The sequence below is a fragment of the Electrophorus electricus genome, chromosome 11 (assembly GCF_041902795.1).
Source record: "Electrophorus electricus isolate QZ-2024a chromosome 11, ASM4190279v1, whole genome shotgun sequence".
Taxonomy (NCBI): Eukaryota; Metazoa; Chordata; class Actinopteri; order Gymnotiformes; family Gymnotidae; genus Electrophorus; species Electrophorus electricus.
The window spans coordinates 21,254,424-21,277,069 of NC_137507.1; the positions used below are offsets into that span (position 1 = coordinate 21,254,424).

A 22,646-nucleotide genomic window follows, 5' to 3' on the forward strand; every position below is an offset into this window, starting at 1 on the left:
TGTACTGAACTATGATCTCTAATCATATGACTGGAATCACCCAATTGAAAAATAATAAGAATAAATTAAGTCTTCCTTCTACCATTAACAAATGTCACATGAGGGCACCAACAGTTATGAACTACATGTAACATGACATATATAGAATATATAGCACATAGCAAGTGTTACAGAGCACTCTCTCCTACTTCTGGTGATCATGAATCCAATTATAATTCCCAGAATTCCAAGCCCTTCCCCCCTCAAATGTGCGTGTTTGTGCGTGTGCTTGTCTGTGTGTGCGCATGTCTGTGCGTGTTCGTATTGCCATGCCCTCTTGTGTTGTGCACCTGATCCTTGTTGTGTGTAATTGTCATGAGCGTATATGTCTCGTGTCATATCGTCAAGGTTGTCGGTGTTTGACCCATGTAGTGTGTTTGTGTGTTGAGTTGTGTTTGTGATTAAAACGTATGTTCTGTTTAACGTGCCTCGTCCCCGCATCCTCCTTAACCCGTTAAACGTCACAGAAATGTAACTGTACTTTGTTTAATGGTTAAATGTGTAACCATGTCCACTGCTCACTTCTTATGTGAGTGCCACTTATGTAGCATGTTTTATATTAAATGTCCTGCCCCGCGCCCTGCGGCACTCGGGCCATCAGCGTTACAATTTTAGGCCTCATCATAGTTTAAATCGTTTTTAGCCAATAATCACTAGTTTGTCAACATAAATGGATACTTTTCAGCATACAGCAAGGTTAGCTATGGTGTCCCACAAGAATCAGTTCTAGGGCCCATGCTTTTTTCTTTATATATGCTACCTCTAAGTGACATACATACATGCTGTGCTAGTTTCACTACTATGCTGATGATATGCCGTTATGTCTCAGCCAAACCAGAGGATAAATATCAGCTTAGTATTATTAAGGAATATGTAAAGGACATCAGACACTGGATGTTGAAAAACCATGGCTGCCATGGCTACTCCCACCACCCCCTGATATCCCCTGTTGTAGACCATCACACCTCCACTCCAGCCAACTACTTCTCTGGTGCCCTTGACGGACATTCTCCTGCAGGATGGATCTCGGACAGACGGATACCATCGGGACAAAACTAGAACTTTTAGAAAACCGGACTAGACATTAATTGCTTATTTTTGTTGTTGCTTTTTTTTTCTCTTAAAATTACTACTATTATGGTGACCGATGTCGTCCAGAGGAGGAGGTCTTGGTTCCTCACAAGGTTTCTTCTTCGTACTCTAGGGAGTTTTTCCATGCCACTATCACCCTAGGATTGCTCACTGCTGGCTTGGACTTGGACATTTGTAAAGCTGCTTTGTGACATCTGTTGTAAAAAGTGCTATATAAATACATTTAATATTGTCACATAGATGTTACATTAATAAATCATTGTATATTATTTGGCTACATATGATAAAAGTAATCGTTTGGCAAATGGCTGTCACTGAGTATTTACTGTAGAAACTCAGAATGTAATAGGTTAATTATTTGCTGATACTGGTCAATATACCCCAAAATGTTGAATGATATAAAACACGACCTTAAAGCTGGCAATGCATTAATAAAGCTCAACTGGAGGACAATGAGATAGAAAGGTTTTTTAAAAATGGGCTCCTCCGAAGGAGCCATTTCCCTCAAGCTGCCGAGGCTGCCCCCCCCCCCCCCCGCGCTTTCAAATGGATTGAATAGACTAAGAAGTGGGAGTATCTGGGACACAGTCAAAAGAAGGCAAACAGAGACAGCTTTATGTTTCAGAACAACAAACAGCTTTGAGCAGACGGACAGCATAAGGGAAGAAGAGGTATGTAAAGAGTTAAAATGGTAAATAATATTTTAAAATCTGTATATGTGAATACTGATTAAAAGTCTGTATTATGATTTCATGCGTGCTTGACAGGCGTGTATTGGAAAGACGACCTAAACGTTTTTAACGAAGGACTGTTGACATGCTGGAGACTTTATTGATGGTGTTCCTTGGTATGGCTTCATTCTTCATTCTCAACACGATATTCGGGAGGAGACGGTGAGTTTCAAACATCTTAACTTGTAGATGCGTTGATTTATAAATCTATACCTTTACCTAAAATGGGAATTAGTTAATAAAATGCCTGACTGTACAGATAGGCTTTCAGCCTAGCCTTAAATACTGAAACGGTGAGCGGCAAGGAGGCGGACGCATGTGCGGAGAAGAGCGAGATTTATTAGGGGTAAATCCAAATTCAGAGTTGTCGGAATGGTCCAGGGTCATATTACTAACACAGATAGTTGTAGAAGACATGTTAAACAAACGGGCTAGGATTAACGAACCAAAAGCACGCAAATGCAAACAGGGGAAGCAGGCTATAACTAAGGAAAAACAAACGGCTAGAGGAGGGGAAAAAAAAAACTAACAAACGAAGGCTTCGAAACACAAACAGGCTTTCAAAGTCTTTCAGACATATATCCAATGAACAAAGATACAGGCCACAAGACAGGCTTTAAATACATGAACTCAAACAAGACTAGAAAGGAGAAACAGGTGTGGAAAACCAAACGAGGTGCGGAGAAAACGAAACTACGGAATGGAATAAAAACAAGACAAGGAAACCATGAAACACGGAAGATGGAGGGACTAACGGTGACGAGAATCAATAAGAAATATTACTGGGAGCCAATGTAAAGTAGTCAAGATAGTCAAGATCAAATTTTCTAGTTCTAGTAAGAACCCTGGATGCTGCATTTTGAACTAGCTGGAGCTTCTTTAGGCACTTAATGGTACAGCCAGATTGTAAAGCATTACAGTAGTCCAATCTTGAAGTGATAAATGTATGGACTAGCTTTTCTGCTTGTGAGGACAGTATGTTCCTAATCTTTGATATGTTCCTGAGGTGGAGAAAGGCGGTCCTATAAATATTATTTACATGAGCTTCTAACAAGAGACTGGTATCCATTAATCATTCCAAGATCTTTAACAATTAGAGAAGATGTGATTGGGAGATTATTGGGCTTAGTGGTTAAGATACTCATACTTTTCCAGTAGTATTGTTTACATTTACTAGCATACTCAACACTACGTTTTTTTGCCTGCATTGATCAAAATGAGTGTCCATTGTAAAGTTTTTAAGACAGAACATTTTCAGAAACAACTGAAGAAATATTCAGTACACTGTTGTGTCCCTCTTTGCTTAGTGGTTAAGATACTGGACTTGTAGTTGAAAGGTTGCTGGTTCAAGCCCCACTAACAAGATGCCACTGTTGGGCCCCTGAGCAAGACCCTTAACCCTCAAGTTGACTCAGTCATAATTGTAAGTCACTTTGTATAAAAGTGCCATACATACATGTTTTGAGATTCATTAAGAAATTAGAGAGTGAGGACCTAGCTGTGCCTAATAGAAGCACCTGTTTTGTCAGGATTAAGTGAGAGAAAGTTTCTCAACATCCAGTGTCTGATGTCCTTTACAGATTCCTCAATAATACTAAGATGATATATGTCATCTGATTTGGCTGAGACATATAGCTGAGTATCATCAGCATAGCACTGGAAACCAGCACAGTGTTTACACATAATGTCACCAAGATGTAGAAAAAAACAAATACCCTAGAACAGATCCTTGTGACACACCATAGCTAACCTTGTTGTATGCTGAGAAGTCTCCATTTATGTTAACAAACTGGTCACGCCAAACTATATAAAGATTTAAAACAAGAAAAGGATACTAGATGCTGAGCTACAGCTTTTTCCTAGGACCTTGGACATCTATAAACATTTTTTCTTATCTCTCTCTTTAAATGAGCCACGGTGGATGGCACAGACCTACACATTTTCTTTTCCATTCTCACTGTCTTGAATTTGTAAATTGCAAAAAGCCACCCATCCCATGAACTTTGAACAGTAGCCTATGTATGAATTGAAAAATTCTAATTTCCTACAGAGAAGACAAAAACAAAGTCACTAGAATAAATGGCAGAAAAAGTCTCAATTGTTAACACCAGTTCATCCTCATGCATTACTGCATGAGCTGTCTAGTGTATTACTTGAAAGAGATGTAATCAGCTTTACAATGAAGAAACAGAAGGCTTGCCGATCAGTTATTTGTCATTTCTAAAGGTAAGGCAGTTCTAATACTAATGGACACTCCATTAATGATGTATATGTTTGCATTGCCAGTTGTTGATATGGCAGCAATGAAATACACTCCTTGCATTCATGGCTATGAAGCCCTTCTTGTTTCAAATAGTATCGCTCATACTTTTCCAGTAGTATTGGTTATATTTACCATCTTACTCAACAATAGGTTTTTTGCTTGCATTTGATCAAAATGAGTGTCCAATCGTAACGTTTTTAAGACAGAACATTTTCAGAAACAACTGAAGAAATATTCAGGGCACTGTTGTGTCCCTCTTTGCTCTGTGTCTGCTTGGTATCTTAATGGAAATTTAAGCTTCCATAGTTTCCCAGCCCAGAATGAACTCAGGAGACCATGACTAATAAACATCTGTCAGAACCACTTTACCATTTCACTGCATACAAAGGGCAGACATTTCATACCAGATCACTTGGTTGAAACAGTCATTCAAACAGTCATAGTTGGCCAAGTTGCTTACAGAACCAATGGCAGTGATGGTTGACAAGTGCTTCCTCATTACTGATTGCGTTAAGTGCAAAGTCTTCTGCCAACCATTTCTGTTAAAGCAAAATCAGATGCCTGCATACCAGGTTACTGAAACACAATCCATAGCACAACTAAGAGTACATGTCACAGTCACTGAATTAGTGATTAACTTACATATCCATGTGTATATATGGATATGTATATAATTATTTCTAGCTTCAGTACATTAAAAACTAAACATTACACCTTCTCATTAAGAAAACATGATTTAATAAGTTTTTGTCAATATTCCTGGAATGTATTGAACAAATACTTTTTAGGATGCAAAATAATGTTAGAATCATAGTGTTCATGTAGATAATTATATTCAGGATCTGTAATTTACAACTTTACATTTAACACATTTCAGTCAATATGTGATGTATTTATTGAAGAGCAGAGTGCATTAAGAGACTACTGCACTGAAATACATTATGTCCAATTGTTTGTGGACACCACCACTTCTAATGAATGCACTCAGCTACAGATGACTTAGGTGTGTTTGAGCAAAGAAATAACCAAGGTGTGCTAGATTCCAGGAACAGGTAACCCTTGAACTATGTTAAAACAGAAAAAAACTAATGTTATGTAAAGGTTATGCAAATTATATTCTGTAAATGTTCGGTACAAAAACATTCAGTATAAACAGACTCTTAGTTAAAAACATGTTATCTCAATAACTCTAACATGTTTCTATCAACGGATGGCAGAACAGTATTACAGTGTTATTAAATGTCAGGTTTGGGATATGCTGGAGGACCAGCCAGTGTAGTGTAAATTGAGAGGAGAAATGATTAGCCTAATGCTGAAACATGAATTTCATTCAGGCAAGTAGAAATCTATGTGTGCATGATTTAATATTGCTATTATTTATCTCCATTCTTAACTGGCACTGCATAATGTATTATAAAATTGTGCCTTAATGTTTAAGATCATTGTTTTAATATCACAAATTGTCTCATGTTCATTTACAGGGTGACCTTATTCTTAGGACAGGCCAATATAGTGGATAGGTCTAGGGAGAAGGAGAGTTTGACAGGTTTCAATGCCAGGTAGAAACAGTAGGCCTCCAATGTTATGATATGGTCATGGACAAATTTCAGGATAAACATTTAGTGCTCTTAAAGCATTATAGAATTAAACATCCATAATTTTGGTACCGTATAGTATTTTGTGACAAGAACATTAGATGGGGTGGAAGTGGTGGGTGAGATACTGATATGGATGTGACCAAGAGGAAATGATTGTTAGTGTTGCTAATTCTAAAATATAGCTATTTAGATTTTTTATAATATCAATACTACCTAACTCTGTCAGGTTAAATCCTTATCTCATGTTGATCGATCACAATGATATACATTTCTATATTTTATGCCTTCTGGAGTATGAAAGAAAATTAAATGTATTGTATGTACTGTATTGATATTAATAGTACTACTGGAAGTCAACAAAAAGAGTGCAGCAGTGGAGTGATGTGTGAGCTTCGAAAAATTGAAGACCAGTCGTGCCGCTGCATTCTGGACAAGTTGTAGAGCTCTGATGGCTCTTAGAGGAAGATCACCGAGTTGCGAGAACAGAGAGTAGAATGTTGTGGTTTGCTGTGTCAAAGGCTGCTGGAAAGTCCAGAAGAATCAGATGACAGTTTGGCAGCTTTAGCAGCATGAAGTTTCTCCTTCACTGCTATGAGAGCTGTTTCTGTTGAATGTGTCAGTTTGTAGCCAGGATAATAGGGATCGTGCAGCTGGTTCTATATGAGGAAAAGAGATAATTGATTGTAAACTGTTTGTTCAAGGGCTTATGAGAGGAGAGAGAGAAGTGATACTGGTCTGTAATTGATCGTGGTGGAGCTGTTGAGTGTGGCGTACTTGAGGATTGGTACCACACTGGCAGTTTTGAACACAGTTGATACATGTACAGAGGATAAGTAGTTGTTGATGACAGATGAAAGGAAGCAGATCTCCTGAGATCAACTGGAACAGAGTGGAAAGAATGGGATCCAGCGGACATGTAGTCGGACTGCTGGAAGTCAAGAGTTGAAGAAGTTGGATGTAGGGTAATGAACACTGGTTGGAAGAGGTGGAAAAGGACTGACAGATTGCTGCAACCTTCGCCTCAAAGAAGGTGATGAAATCCTCAGATGCAATAGATGAGGAAGGAGGGGGAAGGTTAAGGTTAAAAGAAAAAATACCGAAGAGCTTGCATGGATCTGATGCTTGCATGGATCCATGGCTGATGATTCAAATTTTCCTCTGTAGTAGGATGACTTTGCAGATGTTACTTCTAGGAAAACCAGAATGAAAGGCAGTTGGGCAGAGATCCATCCAAATTATCAATAGAACTAATTGGCCATGTGCCCGGGATTAGGGTTTCCTGACATTTATATGTAGATTTATATCTGGTTATATGTAGCCTACCTGATTTCGAAGACGGGACATACGCTAATCCTGAATGCGCACAAAACCTTGATGCTTGGTTGTACAAAGGATATGCATATTTTAGTTGTCATTTTAGAAGTTGAAATTCAAATGAACAATTACTAACACTATTAATATTACGATTATTATTATTAATCATACCTATAATTTAAACCGAAAAACAAAACAAATTACAGTTTTTACATTTTATTTTAATCTCACTTAACATATATGCCTAAAACCAGGAGGAGCCTCTCCTTCCCTTCTCTCTTCCCTCTCCCTCCACTCCATCTCTCGTCTCTCCGCCCTTTGTGGCAGGTTATCAACAGGCGGGTGTCTTCATCAGTCCCTGAGAATGTTTTACATGATTTGTAATTTTTAAGTTCCCTTCACTGTATTACCTTATGCTAACTGTTAGCTACATATCAGGCTAACCCGAGCTCACACCTCAGCAGGGAAACTAGATAATGCTAACCTAGCAAAGTTAGCTCAAGTACATGTCATTAAGCAACATTGCTACTGTAAGATCTGAGTCTTTATTAATGAACAATGTCATTGGTTTATTGAGTTTATATATTCCATCAACATTGATATTAAACCTAAAATATTAAGTCCTGACATTCTACCTCATTTACAAATATGGATAAGTTAAATTTAGATGCTGTCAGCTAGCTAGCTGGCTGGCTAATTGGTTAATGCTACCTAGGTTAGATTACCTACGAAGGCCAAATACTACTACAGCTAGGCTGCTAACTAACTTAAAGTAACATGCGTTTCAAACAGATTTCTTACTAAAATAGCAACCATTTATGTTGATTTTACTGTTTTAAAGAAAGAACTCCAAGTTGTATTTATATTTATAGACTGTTCACCTGCAACAGTCAGCAGTGAACCATGTATGTTGTCCTCCATTTTTTAAATACATTTTCCAGATGCTAGTATTATGGGACAATAGTGTCCATTCAAACCATACTCAAAAACCGACCAGTTCTAAGTATGTATCTTGGATTTTTGAGTATACTCAAATGTAACAATTTTAAATACACTACATACTATATATTCAAAAACTAGTTAGTATTAGTTAATTGTACACAATTGGGATGCAGCCTTAGTCGCATATTGCATATGGTATACTGATTTGCGGCCCAATCAGTATGCAAAAATATGTCGTAGGCTATTTCGAACATACACTTTCAAAACCTTAGAAACCTGTGGAAGTTTTTTAATGTTGATAGAATTTGATGTTGGTTCCTCTCAAGATTTCTTCCTCATGCTCTAGGGAGTTTTTCCTCACCACTGTCACCCTTGGCTGCTTTGTGACGACAGCTGTAATAAGCATTATATAAATACATTTTACTTGACTTGATAAGGTGATTACATGTAGCAAGTCCATTTGCAAAGCCTTGAAACAAAATTTAAATGTAAAATGTATTAAATGACATCCAAATGCCAAAGTTTGTGCTTCATTATTTCCACTTAGCTGCACTATTTACACCATTTAGTTTTGTATGCAATGCGCTGAATGCAATTTTAAATTAAAATAAAAACAAACTGAATGTAAAGTGGATTTTGTAGTAGATTATTGTATGTGTTGTGAGTAATTGTGTTGCTTTACCATGTCCTGGCTCCCCAAAAAAAGGTATTTTGTATTTATTTATTTATTTTGCTGGTTTAAACATTTATATTTATATTTATTTATTTATAAGCTATTTATTTTCCCACTAAAGAGTTAAGATTATGGTTAGGGTTGGGGTTAGAGTTAACACATATATTACTAGTATCACTTTGGTCACTGTTGTAGTCCTAACAAGTATGGCAAAGTAAGTGTATTTGTGGTTGTTTTGTAGGAGAAAGGGGGAGCCCCCATTGATAAAAGGATGGATCCCGTTTCTTGGGAAGGCTTTGGAATTCAGGAAAGATTCTTATCAGTTTCTGCAATGGCTACAGCAGAAGCATGGAGATATTTTTACTGTATTGATTGCAGGTATATAATAAATAATAGTATAATTATGAAGTAATAGTATTCTGGAAGTATCACATAAATAAATTATAAGAGTACCTGAAATAAAATGAGTTGGTGTGTGCATGTGTATGTGCTTGTCCTTTTGAAGGTAAATACATGACATTTGTGATGAACCCTCTACTATACCCTGCCGTGATTAAGCAGGGAAAGCAACTGAACTTCCACAAGTTTGCAGATGTGGCAGCATCTACTGTGTTCAGCTACCCACTGATGTGCACTGAAAGGTTTCCCGGCATGAGTGATCAAGTACAAAAATGCTTCTTGCTTCTGCAGGGCTCTGCCCTTGACCTTCTAACATTCAGAATGATGGGAAACCTACAGCTCATCTTACGACGTTATTTCCTTTCCAAGCAGGGAGAGGAGTTAGAGTATGATTGGCACAAAGTGGGGCTGTATGAGTTCTGTGACTGTGTGATGTTTGAGGCAACATTTCTGACACTATATGGACAACCCCCAGACACGAACACAGATGAACACACACACTCGGGCAAGGAGAGCTGGACAGATGGACTGCGTGACAATTTCAAGAAGTTTGACAGAATGTTTCCTCTGCTGCTTGCCCGCGTACCCATTAGCTTGCTAGGGAAAACTAAATGTACCAGGGAGAAGCTTATCAGGTTTTTTCATCCCTGTAGAATGGCAGATTGGACCAGTCCATCAGAGTTCATACAAACATGTACTGAACTGTTCCAACAGTATGACACACTCAAAGACCTGGACAAAGCAGGTAATGTGCATACACACATGCACACACAGACATATTTTGAAATGTTCCAACCATCACAGATGCTCAGAGGCCTAAACTCTGACCTAACCTCTGAGTAGATAAAATTATATACACAGTGGCTTGCTCACTGGGGGCTTGGACTTGGACATTTAAAAAGCTGCTTTGTGACAACATCTGTTGTAATAAACGCTGTATAAATAAATTTTGAATTTTGAATTTGAATATATGCACACACACATACAGACCTAAGCTCAGTAGGTAAAAGTATATATACTGCGTATACATACACAAACACACACGTTTTAGTTGTAGGCAGTCAAAGGAAAAAAAACACCTAAAGTCAATTTTTCCTTCCTCTATAGCTCATCATTTTGCCACGCTCTGGGCATCAGTGGGGAACACTATTCCAGCATCCTTCTGGTGTTTGTACCACCTTCTATCCAACCCTCAGGCCCTTGCTTCTGTGCGGGAGGAGATCATTGGTGTGATTGGAGAGGAAGAGGCAGAGGCTATTTGCCGTCATGACATGTTGCTAACCAGAGAGCAACTCGACAGAATGATTTACCTTGGTAACACAGTAAAGTCTAAGAGTTCCTGTTTCATCAGAAGTGCTTCCCAAAAACTGCCTGAAATGAACTTTTGAAAGCCTTGAACATTCATGCTTTTGTAGGCATAAGACAGAGGTTCTTATCTATTTGCAGAATGTCCATTAAACAAGGTGAATCAGGTAGTAAACTGGAGGTAGTAGTAGTAATAAAAGTAAGTGCTTTGTTGTTGTCTCTTCAAACAATATGGTAGCATGCTTCAAGAAGGACAGAGATGCTTTACCAGCTTCTTTGTAGTTAGAGGGAGTATCATATAGGTGAGGTTACAGGAACTTCTCATCATAGCACCTGCCAATTTCCAGCCAACCTGCAAACACTGAAGTGGTGGGTTTCCAACTACTGGCCAGCCACTGCATTGGTGGGCAAGACATTCACACATTTCTGTTTTAGAAAGTGGATTCTTTAAACTACCTCCACACCTTCCAAAGTGCTTTTCTGATGTACCGAAGGCTTTGAAAGCTTGTTCAGGAGGAAGCATAAACCAGCTTTAATACATATGCATGTACACACAAATATCTTTTCCTCTGATTTTATTAGATTTTCAATTTGCCAGAGGGTCTAGTCATTCTTGAGTAAAAGTAGGGATTGGTGAGAGTAAGAAAAAGAAAATACCATCGCTCTTTCCTCCTCCCTTTTTCTCTACAAAATAATTTGTGCTACCAAAGCTTGATTTAAGAGCTTCAGTTAGAAAGCATGACATACCATAATATCTGCATTCTAGAATCTGTGAAAAAATAAAATTGTGCAGATCTACCTGTTTAGTGCATTAAAATTGCAATGTGTTAACTGGAAAATAAATAAAGCATTATAGATAGGTTAAAATGGGCTGAAATAAAGTGGTTGTGATGTATTGAGATGGTTAGGTGCTTTTTGCATGAGGGTGTGCAAGCTAGTGTCTCTTATTGTATAGATCACATGGCAGAGCAGGTACAGCAAGTTGCTAACAGCCTAAAGGACATGAATTTGATACAAATTGCACACACATACTGAATGCTGTTTAATATATGTACTTCGCTATGCAGAGTGTCTGCCAAAAGCTGTAAATGTATATGTATGTACGTGTCTTGCATCACAACATTCCCAATCTTTATACTGGAAGTATTCTGCTGTTATTGTACAGCACTCTGTATTCCTCTAGCAGGTGGGGTAATTTCTCAATATTTGAGAGGCTGTTAAATCCTTGAATCCTGTGCATTCTGTTAAGAAGTGCAGATCTTTATTTTGTTCACACTAATGGCACTGTTTCTCTCACCCTGTCTCTGTAGAGAGTGCTGTTAAGGAGAGTCTCCGCCTCTCCTCTGCCTCAATGAATATCCGGGTGGTTCAGGAGGATTTTTCTCTGCATCTGAATCCCCACTTTTCAGTGTGTGTACGCAAAGGAGATATTGTTGCACTTTACCCCCCGAGCACACACCAGGACCCAAACATTTACCTGCACCCTCAGGTAACCATAGAGACAAATCACTGTAGGTAAATATCACTAAGTGGCTCATCTTTATGTCTGACTGTGAAGTAGTCTGGTTAAAATTGTCTTTGGTTTTTCATTTGATTCCAAGTTTTTCTATTTATAGCATTTAGTTGACATGATTTTGATGATGAGCAAATATGAGAAAATGCAGTGCTGAGAAATCAAAACAACACTGAACAACAAGTTTGAGATACTTCAATATTTTATTAGTGGTATACTATTGGGGACAGTGGCGATTCTAGAGTCTGGCGGGACCCTAGGCAAAACTTCATGTGGCCCCCTTATGGAATTCATGTCTCTTACTGTCATTTCAAACTTTGCACATTGCCATTGCAGTAGATTAAAGTCAGTAAGCCCTCAAAGGCCCCCCACTGGCCTGGGGCCCCAAGCAATTGCCTGCATAGCCTGTTGGCGCTAACTGTAGAAATGCTAGACAACTGACAAGGTGATGAAAGCTTGTGAGATTCAGAATGGTTTGTACAAGGCTAACTATGAAATTAAATGAAACTGCTTATAGCTTTTTATGGTGGCTTAATTGTTTATGGTGACTGTGTGATTTTGCAGAAGTACATGTTTGACCGGTTTGTGGAAGACCAGAAGGAGAAGACAGAGTTCTATAAAGGTGACCAGAAAGTCCGGTACTACCACATGCCATTTGGGTCAGGGGTCAGCATGTGTCCTGGCAGATTCTTTGCCATTAATGGATTAAAGCAGTTTGTCTGCATCACTCTACTGATGTGTGACATGCAGCTTGCTGCTGGCCAAAAAGAGGCAGTGCTGGACACCTGCAGAGCAGGCCTGGGCATCCTCCCACCTGCAAACTACATCTCATTCAACTACAGACTCAAAGGACACTTCAGAGATGAGTGACTCTCTGTCTGTCTGTCTGTCTCTGTCTGTCTCTGTGTGTGTGTGTGTGTGTGTGTGTGTGTGTGTGTGTGTGTGTGTGTGTGTGTGTGTGTGTGTGTGTGTGTGTATAAGAGAGAGAGAGAGAGAGAGAGAGAGAGAGACAGAGGGACCTAAGCATGCAAGTGAAAACTTGATAACAGCCCATTGTAAAAGTCAGAATTAGCCTTCTTTTCACTCCAGAATGCTTTGCACTGGATGGTGAGTTTTGTTTAGTTTGGGTTTTTGTTGTTCTTTGTTTTGTTTTTTGGTATTTCATTTATTTTGTTATTAATGAGGTGATTAATTACAGGCTGTTGAGTCAAGGTTCAAGTTTAACCCACTGGCTGAAAGTAAAGTAATGTAAAAATGGTTTGGAAAATGGTTGTTATACATTATGTGAATGTTGGGTAGAGTACTGATACACATATTAATATAAATACAGTGTAAATTAAACCAAGCTATTCTCCATTGTTTGCTCGTTTATGTCTCTAACTGGTAGGGTGTGGATGAAATTTGGATTTGTGTGAAATTTGAAAGAAAGAAAGGTTAAATCAATACAACAGTTTAGAAATTATGTAGCCTTTATTAAAAGAGATTTGTCATTTGTTATTTAGTTTTTGTTGTCAAATACATATGTCTGTGGAAAAACAAACAGAACCAAACACCCACTGGTAAATGACCATGACCACCTAGTTCACCTGAAGTAACAGAAGAACCAGCATCACCACCCAACAACGGTGGTGATTGTGCTTTCCATCAATAATAAACTCTCCACGCTGGATGCCAGATTCTCTCTGGTCGAGATATTGCACAAGGAATTCTAAGCACTGTGTGAATGTCTAGAATTCAGTCAAGAACTGATTGTGACAATCATTAAAGAAAACAAAACTTTACAACACTCCATTAGTGAAATCACAACCCAACTTTCATTGGTCAAAAAATAAAATAAATTAAAGAAACAATACTGTACTTACAAATACATAGCATGAGAGATAACATCGTCTTCTCCAGTATATCCGAACATATATAGAAAAACCTTGAAGACCTTGTAAAACGATTTCATGATTAATAAACTCAAGATGTCCCCAGATTTAGTTTCAAACATTACATTCAATCATTACATTCAATCTCCCAAAACTAAACAGAAGAACAAAAACAAACACATAAAAACATAATATTTGTACAATCATTTATTAAATGGATCCAGATTCTTTACACTGCACCTAAGGCCTCCAATTATTAAAACAATAAGTGACAAACTTCAAATGATGGACAAATTTGCCACTTACACTCTTTGGAAGAATATCTACAATTAAAATGCTAATATTACCTAAAATAAATTATTTGTTTTCAATTATTCCCATCCAGCTCCTGCCAACCTGGTTTAAAGCTTCAATCAAGATTGAAGACCTTGAGAACACTTAACATATCTGTGGGAATGGGAACTCACTTGGTAAATGACGAACGACGGTCGGTGAAAAGGGGAACTCACTTGGTAAATGACGAACGACGGTCGGTGAAAAGGGGAACTCACTTGGTAAATGACGAACGACGGTCGGTGAAAAGGGGAACTCACTTGGTAAATGACGGTCGGTGAAAAGGGGTTTTCATTCATTTACAACAGATGGCGACATTTACCATTTACTATTACTCCCGTACAAGACGAAGAAGCTGTAGCATTTTTTTTTCCCCATTCGAAACTGTGCTTACAGTTATTAACAGGGTTGACGTACCTAGGTTACCTAACTGGTAAGTAATTCTACCTTTTTATTTTAGTAAAGTAGTTCTCTAAGGAAAAAAACAAATTTCTCCATTATACATCAAAACTAATAGGCGACTTTGATTTCCGCTGGCTAGCTAGATGACGTGTCTTTGCACACGAGTCGGAAACAATGAAAATAGTGTTGAGTGCAACAGAGCTGTAAAAAGGCGCTTTCGATTGACCGCGGTGCGCATCTCCTGCTCCGAAAAGCATCTGAAGTTAGTGTAGGTCTACATGTAGATTACGCGTGATTTTATGCTGTTGTGTAAAATGATAAACACTACGACAGAAGAGACCAACTGGGTCTGGGCCTGGACCTGGACCTGCCCACGTTGTGCTTTAATATCTTATCTATCTAGCGGTTCCTATTTCGTATCCTAACTATTATAATTTAGGTAAGCGTGGAGGGTGTTTAGCTAACTGTCACATCGTGTCGCAGATGTGGAAAATGGCTTCATTGTTACCTTGTCTTACGTTAGCTAGCCACATTTAAAGATTTTAGCTACACGTAAGGTGGATACAAGAGAAAAAATAGGGATAACATGGATTTTACGCCCGTTTCCAACGTCACTAATTCAACTGCTTATCTAACAATCAGTATCTAGATAATGGTACGCGATATGACTTAATAAAATACTAAACCGTACAGAACTGTTGCAAAGGGCCTAGCAATAACTTTTAAGAACATGGTTGTATGTCTACGCTTACATGTTCGTGTATTCCATATTGTAAGATGTGTTCTATTGTTCTTTTCTGTAGCATTTGTTATTGCGTGTAAATGTGATTTTATATTCAGTAGTTCTTGTTCTTTAGGTGACGATGTTCCCTGTCTGGCCACACCTCCTGATACTGACGTCAGTTGTGCCGTTCAGGTCATGCTTGTTGGCAGTGAATGGTGACTGTGGTCCTGGTGGAGTGGAGATAGACAGGCGTATGGCAGAGCAAACACAGCAACGGCATCTCCATGCACTCTTCTTGAAGTATGGGCAAAATGGGAGCATCTCATTAGCTGGTCTGCAGAAACTGCTGGAGGGGGTCGGGCTGGACCGCATTAGGAAAGTAATGGTGCAACACCACGGAAATGAACACAACCATACTCACAAACGCACACGTTCACCTGCGCACACACACAAACATGTCTCACAGACACACACTGTTGCTAGCAAGAAGGATGATGACGGCTCTGGTGTCAAGAAGAATGATTTTGCCCCCAACCTGCATCCTAATTTCATTTCTGGGAAGAAGAGCCAAACAGATGTCCATCACAATCTCTACCTGAAAAGAGCTCCAGGGTCCACTACACTCCTGACCACACCCTCATATGCCACTACATCTCACAGTCCGAATCGTAGCACAGACTACAATCTTATGCAAGACCCAGTCCAGCCCAATACATCAAACTCTGACCACAACCACCAGAATTCTTCCATACATTACCTAGAAGACCATGAAAACCATGATGATACTGAGCATGATAATGATCATGGACAGAGTACCCTCAATTACAGTCAAGAGGTATGTACACACACACACACCACACCTCAGTACAGCCAAGGGGTGTACACACAGAAGGAATTCACAAACGTGTACAGGTAACCAGCATTGCTGCTACACTTCAAGATACAACACTTCAAGATGCTACACTTTTTCTGTTTCAGTAACCAAGATAAACCAGATAGCATTTAGCATTGCCCTGCTTCTCTCTCTCTTTCACATACACACACACACACACACTTAGTGCCAGAATGCAACCTCTATTCTGCGGTCCCATGGTATGTCCCAGGAAGTGTTTCTTTCTGTCCATGACTTCAGCTTCCTCTGCCCCGCCCTCCTCACGCAGATTGACTCTAAGTCCTGCTTTCTGCATGCTGAGAACCAATCAGGTTGGACCATGGTTTTAAACATTTACAAAGCCAATCTAAGGCTCAGTAATAATGCTGTGATGTGTAGATTCAGTGGTGAAAAAATTCCTCACTTTTTTTTTTAGGTTATAAAATTCATAATCACCATCATGATCAAATTGGTGAAAAAAGCCAGAAGGTATCCTCCATTCATATAGGTATGTGTTAGAGATGTGTATATGTAAATACAATACATAACTTTATATTTGTGTAAGAGTACATTTGGAGAATGCTCTTTGGATTGTTATATTTCTGCATAATGTGTATATGTGCAGCCTGTGAAAACTAATCCTACACTTTGCAATATTTGACACATCTTAAAGGAGTACAATTAAAGAATATAGGCTGCCATGCACAATTCTTTTATTAGTGGTCCATTTCTGTCCACAGGACTAATATTGGCAGGATATATTTGAGTGGTAGACTACTCTGTGCAGTCATGACACTGACAAGTAAAAACAATAGAATTATGATACCGCTGATGCCAGCACAACAGCCATCAACATGCCACAAACACATTAAAGTCACTGTTGCACTGAGAATGGTTACCACCCTGTTAAAGCTAGGCATCAGTGGTCAGATGATGATTAGGATTGAGAGTATTTGATAATGAGCATGGAAACAGACTTCTGTCTTTAATTGTAAACCTTTAAAACCAACTTAAGTGAAAAATAAGCTTATGCATAAAGTAGATTAATTATTGAAATCACTGAGGTGTGTTTATTCTTTGTGTTTTGCAGCTTGGATCGGTGGATTTTTTTCTATCACTATAATAAGTTTGCTGGCTCTGGTAGGCGTGGTCTTAATTCCACTCATCAACAGAGTCTTTTTCAACTTCCTGCTCAGCTTCTTGGTTGCTCTCGCAGTAGGCACGCTCAGTGGAGATGCCTTCCTGCACCTCATACCACATGTAAGGAAAAAACTAGTACAGATTCAGAGGAAGTTGACTGTATTCTAAACTTTTTTTTGTTCTGTATACTAACTCCCATTCCATTGCACATGCAGTATGTCTGCACTTCTTATTTGTTGTTTCCTTTCTCCATCAGTCTCAGGGTTACCACAAGCATCACCATTCAGCCAATGAGAGTTTGGAGCATGATCTACATGGTGATATTGAGGATTCTCTAAAGCCTGTTTGGACAGGGCTTACAGTGCTGGGCGGAGTTTATATCATGTTCCTCATTGAGCACTTTCTGACCCTTGCAAAAATGTACAAAGACAAAAAACAGAAGGTGAGGCAAATACATACAATTAAAAGCTCAGATAAATGCATGTAGTGAGCCCACTTAGCCTCAAATATAATGGCTGAAACATTTATTTAGTATTATCAGCAATTTATTTCCTAAATCATTTATTAAAATCAAGTGTGTCTTAACCTGAATACTAGAAAAGAAAAATAGAAAGATTTGGGAACATTTTATTAAAGAGAACTTCAGGTTCATACGAGATGCACACAAACTAGTTTCCATGGAAGTACGACATGCGTACTTGAGCACCTGAAAAAGAAATATCCTTTGAAGATTCTGCAGTAGTGTGGTAATTAAACTTTTTACCACTAAAAAGTAGCAAAAAGAAATTTATGAAATTAACGGTTTTGGCTATAAAGTGCAGCTCACGTGAAATGAAGAATCAAATTACTTTATAGTGCTCAGATGAACCAGTTTATACTATCCCAAATGGAGGCAGCCATGTTTAAAATAGATTTAGCAGAGAATGTCTGAAACATCCAGGCCACAAGGTGTCAGTATAATGGCTGTTTCATAATGTGAGGAAGAAGAATTGGAAAAGTGACTTGCTCCTTTAATGGATGTATGCTAACATTACCCTTTCCAAATTATTGAAACACTCATTGAATTATTTGAATAATACTACTCATTAGAATATCTTTAAAATAAAGTTTTAATTGTACTTAGACTGCTTCATAAAACTTACTGAACATGTGGCACCTGTAATCCTGTAATGGCAACAGCTATGTTTATTAGCTACCGTCATAAAACTGGTTAACGTTATTTCAATTACAGAAAATTTGTCAACGCATTTTGTGTTGCATCAGCTTGTCATCCTGTCCTGGATACTTATTCAAGTAAAGTAAAAAGATGTTAACATTGAAGTTGTTATCCCTTGCTGGAAGTTAGTATAACAACATTATTTTTGTCACTCAAATATAGAGCTAATGTTAGTAAACATACTCATAGAGTTGTTATAGCATTGTTTTCCATTATTTTACAAAAAACACAAAATATTGCTAAATGATTTGCTGTTTATTTCTGAACCACATCTGAGCTATCAGTTTGTTGATTTAATATACATCAGTAATCAGTTGTCAGATGTGCTTCTTTTGTGTATCTTTATAGTCTGCAAGTGCTGTCAACCTCCATTTAGCAGAGCGTCCTTATGGCTGCCCGTTCTATTTTTCCTGTAGCCAGGCACAATCTTTGAAGTTTATACCCTTATAGAGCTCTATCAGCTTGATGACTTCAGTCTGAGTTGTCTTTATCTTGGTTTTCAGCATTTGTTTCCTTCACATATCTCTGTAGTCTGACTACAGGCTTATGAGGGTGGAAAAAAAAAAACTAGAAAACACCATCACTTTCCCGCCACTTGCCTCTGTTTCTGTTTGTTTTCAGTTCAGTTTATTTCACGATGCTTTATTGGCATGACAAATAATGATGATACATTTTTACTGCCAAAGCTTCAGTTTGAGAACGTTAATGCATGATGATGTAACATGTACTTGTCAGGGGAGTTCACAGTACTGGCTAACTGCTGGTTTACATCATGAGCTGGGCAACACCATGGTACATTCTGACATTCCTGGATTCATGGGTTCTTGCATTTCTGTCTCAGGTGCAATAGTTGTTGTTGCTATATTTGGACAGTGGAGGATGGGGCTACCCCCATGCTCTAGGGAGCTTTTCCTCACCACTGTCGCCCTTGGCTTGCTTACTGGGGTCTTGTGTAAAGCTGCTTTGGGACAACGGCTGTTGTAAAAAGCGCTATATAAATACATTTGACTTTACAGTGGCATTACTGAAGTTGTAATGGGAGGCATCATTTGACTGACTGAATGCTGAGTAACTAGTTGTTTCTCTGTGTGTGGATGAAGGTCTTCTCCTCATCCCTAGTTCTTTCAGTTTAAAAATGAAAACAAACTATCTGATATTTACATTTTTCTTATAACTCTATAAATATACAAATGAGGCATAAACTAAACAAAATTACATTGAATAAAGATGGATATTTAAAAATAGAAATGAATTTTTATTATAATCCAAAATTTCAGTACCAAACTGAAGACGATAAATTCAAAATTGTCAGAAAATATTTTTTAGTTATCTGACCTTGAGGTGGTGGAAAAACTCCTATACATCAATATGTAAGCCCACATTTATAAGGCTGTGCTGTACTAACAGACTTTGCTTGCTAACTCCAAACCATGTGTGTCTGTGACTGACTGTGTCTGTAGGTGCTAAAAAGGACAGAATTGGCTGATGCAATTCTTGAGTCTGAGAAATTGCAATCGCTGGAAGACCTTGATGTTAAACCACTGGATGGTAAAAGGTTTATATTTATTAGGAATTGTATAGGCCTAAATCTTATAAGTACCTTTTAGCTATAGTGGGTCCCCTCCCCCCCCCTCTCTCAGACTCTGGTGCAAATGGTGGGCATGGGCGTAGCCTGCCAGAGGAAGAGGAAGTGATGTTATCTCAGGGCTGCTACACAGATGAGGATTGTGAGAACAAATGCCATTCCCACTTCCACGACACTGTTGGCCAGTCGGATGAACAGCACCACCATCACCATGACTACCACCATATCCTACACCACCATCACTCTCAGAACCACCACCCCCACACGCACACACACAGACACACCCAGTCGTACTCTGTGCAGCACTTTGAGCATGCTGGGGTTGCCACCCTTGCCTGGATGGTTATCATGGGAGATGGTCTACACAACTTCAGTGATGGATTGGCTATAGGTAACACACACCCTCATGCTGGAAAATGCATGCAGACATACTCACATACATAAACTTCAGTGCTGCACTGTTAAACATACTTTCACACTGAGCCCAGTGTCATTAGAAAGCTGTCTGTAGGTTAATGTACACTCCTATTTTTGATTTGTGATTAATTATTTTAAAAATACATAAATTGTATGAGTTATTATCTGGTGTGTGTGAATTTTTAGGAGCAGCATTTACAAAGGGTTTGTCTAGTGGTCTGAGCACTTCAGTTGCTGTGTTCTGCCATGAGCTTCCTCACGAGCTGGGTAAGAGTGTCAGCCATTAGTATTAATGTGACCACTAATGTGGTCAGGTTTTAATGTGAGAGATTTGTGTCTGACCAGAGAAAATTACCAATTTAAAAGTGAAGTGAGATGTACTCTCTTGGGAAAGTCAGAATATTTAGAATAGTGAAACTTACTTGCTGCTTTTGGTTTCAGCATTGTATGGTATGATTACTTTCAACAGTTTTGTAGTAATGTGTTATAAATCAGATAATCATTCCTGCCCTTGGAGAGATTGTCCTACTACTAACCTCTCTCTCTTTTTAGGTGATTTTGCAGTCCTATTAAAGGCAGGGATGTCTGTGAAACAGGCAATTCTCTATAATCTGCTCTCAGCATTGATGGGCTACCTGGGGATGGTTACAGGCATTCTAATTGGTCACTATGCTAAGAACGTGGCCATGTGGATCTTCGCTCTTACAGCTGGTCTCTTCATGTATGTTGCACTGGTGGACATGGTACGTTTTGCCCATGTGCACTAATTCAGACAATATAGAATACACATGTCCACTTTAGATTTATTCTTACATGAAGTGCAAAAAAGCTGTCCCTGGTTTTTGTCTGTGTTCATGTGTGTGTGTCTAGGTCCCAGAGATGCTGCATAATGATGCCACTGCGGCAGGGTTCAGTCACTGTGGATTCTTCGTGTTGCAGAATGCTGGCATTTTGCTTGGTTTTGGCATCATGCTTATCATCGCTGTGTTTGAACAAAAGATCCAGCTTAGCATAGACTTCTGACCCCATCCATGACCTTCGGTTTCCCAAATCTGTTCCATAGCTCCTAGGAGATGACTTGGTTTCAGATGACCTTGTGAACTTTTGCCTTCACTCTTCAATTTAAAGTGAACTTTGTAAAGTGTATGAATTTGTTTGGCTGCTAACAGTAAATGGCATTACTGTCATTTAATCTGAACCATTAATCAAGTTTTCTGCAATTAGCGAGATTGTTTTGCATCAAAAATATCTTGGTTTATCTGAATTGATCACATGAGATTGAAATGGCAGAGAATGTTACATTGTATTGGGCCAGACTTCAGTTGTTTCGCATGGGTTCTGTAAACATCTAGTCCCCTGTAGTCAGCAGCAGTAGGTTTCTCTGCTGTAGTGCAATGTGGAGCCAGTGGACATTTGCTCACCTGGCTGGCCATGGAGACCCTGGTACCCAGGTGCTCATCAGTAGTGCTGATATTGATAAAACAATATTCTCCAATAAAGACAAATTGATGTGCTTGGCTTGATATCCTAATCCTAAACTACTCACCAGTACCACTGATGTCAGTAACATCAGAAAGTATGCTTTTGTCAGCAGCTCTGTTCGGCGGCTTAGTGTTGATCTGTAATCGTTTAGTAATGTGTGTAGTAGTTTAAGTGCTTCTTTTACTCACATCTGATTTCACCTGTAAGCAACATGATTCTCTAACTCGATCATGTTATCAGTATTGTAGCTGCAGGTCAAGCAGTCAATCACAAGATGGGAATAATGGTTGTCAGTCTAATAACTCGGTTGCTTCTCTGTGTAGTGTTCACTTCTTCAGAAAAGAGATAAATTATTATTTTTTAAATAAGTGATAAGTAGTAGACATGATAAAAGCTTATTGTATTTGTCATTTTTTATGGCATTTATTTATGTTCATTGTGGCAGCTTGGCCAGCAACTGATCATCTTTTATGTGCTGTTACAGTGTGTGAATTCTTGTTTTTCACATTCCATTACAGTAAAAACTTTACGGAGAACATGTATTGTTTTTAACTCAGTTTGCACTCCCCCACCTTTAAGCTAAAATCTACATTTACATTCAACAAATCTACTGAAATATTGCCAAACTACTTGTGAAATATTCAATACATATACATGTCAAACAAAGTTTACATTTATAAATCACTCATGGACTGGGATTCTCATTGCCTAAACTGGGGAAGAAACAAAATTAAGG

The 22,646-nt window shown here is 38.6% G+C and overlaps 2 protein-coding genes across 14 annotated transcripts; both read left to right on the plus strand.

The window, feature by feature from the left end:
- Window positions 1-1,707: 1,707 nt before the first annotated feature.
- Window positions 1,708-14,261, plus strand: cyp7b1 (cytochrome P450, family 7, subfamily B, polypeptide 1). Of its 5 annotated transcripts, none has more exons than XM_081722670.1 (8): window positions 1,708-1,802; window positions 1,899-2,024; window positions 8,894-9,030; window positions 9,158-9,796; window positions 10,159-10,365; window positions 11,667-11,871; window positions 12,434-12,491; window positions 14,126-14,261. In XM_081722670.1, the coding sequence occupies exons 2-8, from the start codon at window positions 1,948-1,950 to the stop codon at window positions 14,180-14,182; spliced, it is 1,380 nt and encodes a 459-aa protein (XP_081578796.1). In that variant the 5' UTR covers window positions 1,708-1,802; window positions 1,899-1,947; the 3' UTR covers window positions 14,183-14,261. The 5 variants fall into 5 exon arrangements, with proteins under 5 accessions (XP_081578796.1, XP_081578797.1, XP_081578794.1 ...); XM_081722671.1 differs by having other exon boundaries at window positions 11,667-11,845; XM_081722668.1 differs by lacking the exon at window positions 14,126-14,261 and adding an exon at window positions 12,620-13,223.
- A 106-nt stretch (window positions 14,262-14,367) lies between these two features.
- slc39a6 (solute carrier family 39 member 6) lies at window positions 14,368-22,446 on the plus strand. Of its 9 annotated transcripts, none has more exons than XM_027020836.3 (11): window positions 14,368-14,506; window positions 15,333-16,034; window positions 16,258-16,402; window positions 16,507-16,578; window positions 17,161-17,330; window positions 17,467-17,652; window positions 19,887-19,974; window positions 20,067-20,402; window positions 20,615-20,695; window positions 20,981-21,171; window positions 21,299-22,446. In XM_027020836.3, exons 2-11 carry the CDS (start codon window positions 15,339-15,341, stop codon window positions 21,449-21,451), a joined length of 2,118 nt encoding a protein of 705 aa, XP_026876637.2. In that variant the 5' UTR covers window positions 14,368-14,506; window positions 15,333-15,338; the 3' UTR covers window positions 21,452-22,446. The 9 variants fall into 9 exon arrangements, with proteins under 9 accessions (XP_026876637.2, XP_081578788.1, XP_026876639.2 ...); XM_081722662.1 differs by lacking the exon at window positions 14,368-14,506 and adding an exon at window positions 14,561-14,737; XM_027020838.3 differs by lacking the exon at window positions 14,368-14,506 and adding an exon at window positions 14,562-14,914.
- Window positions 22,447-22,646: the final 200 nt, after the last annotated feature.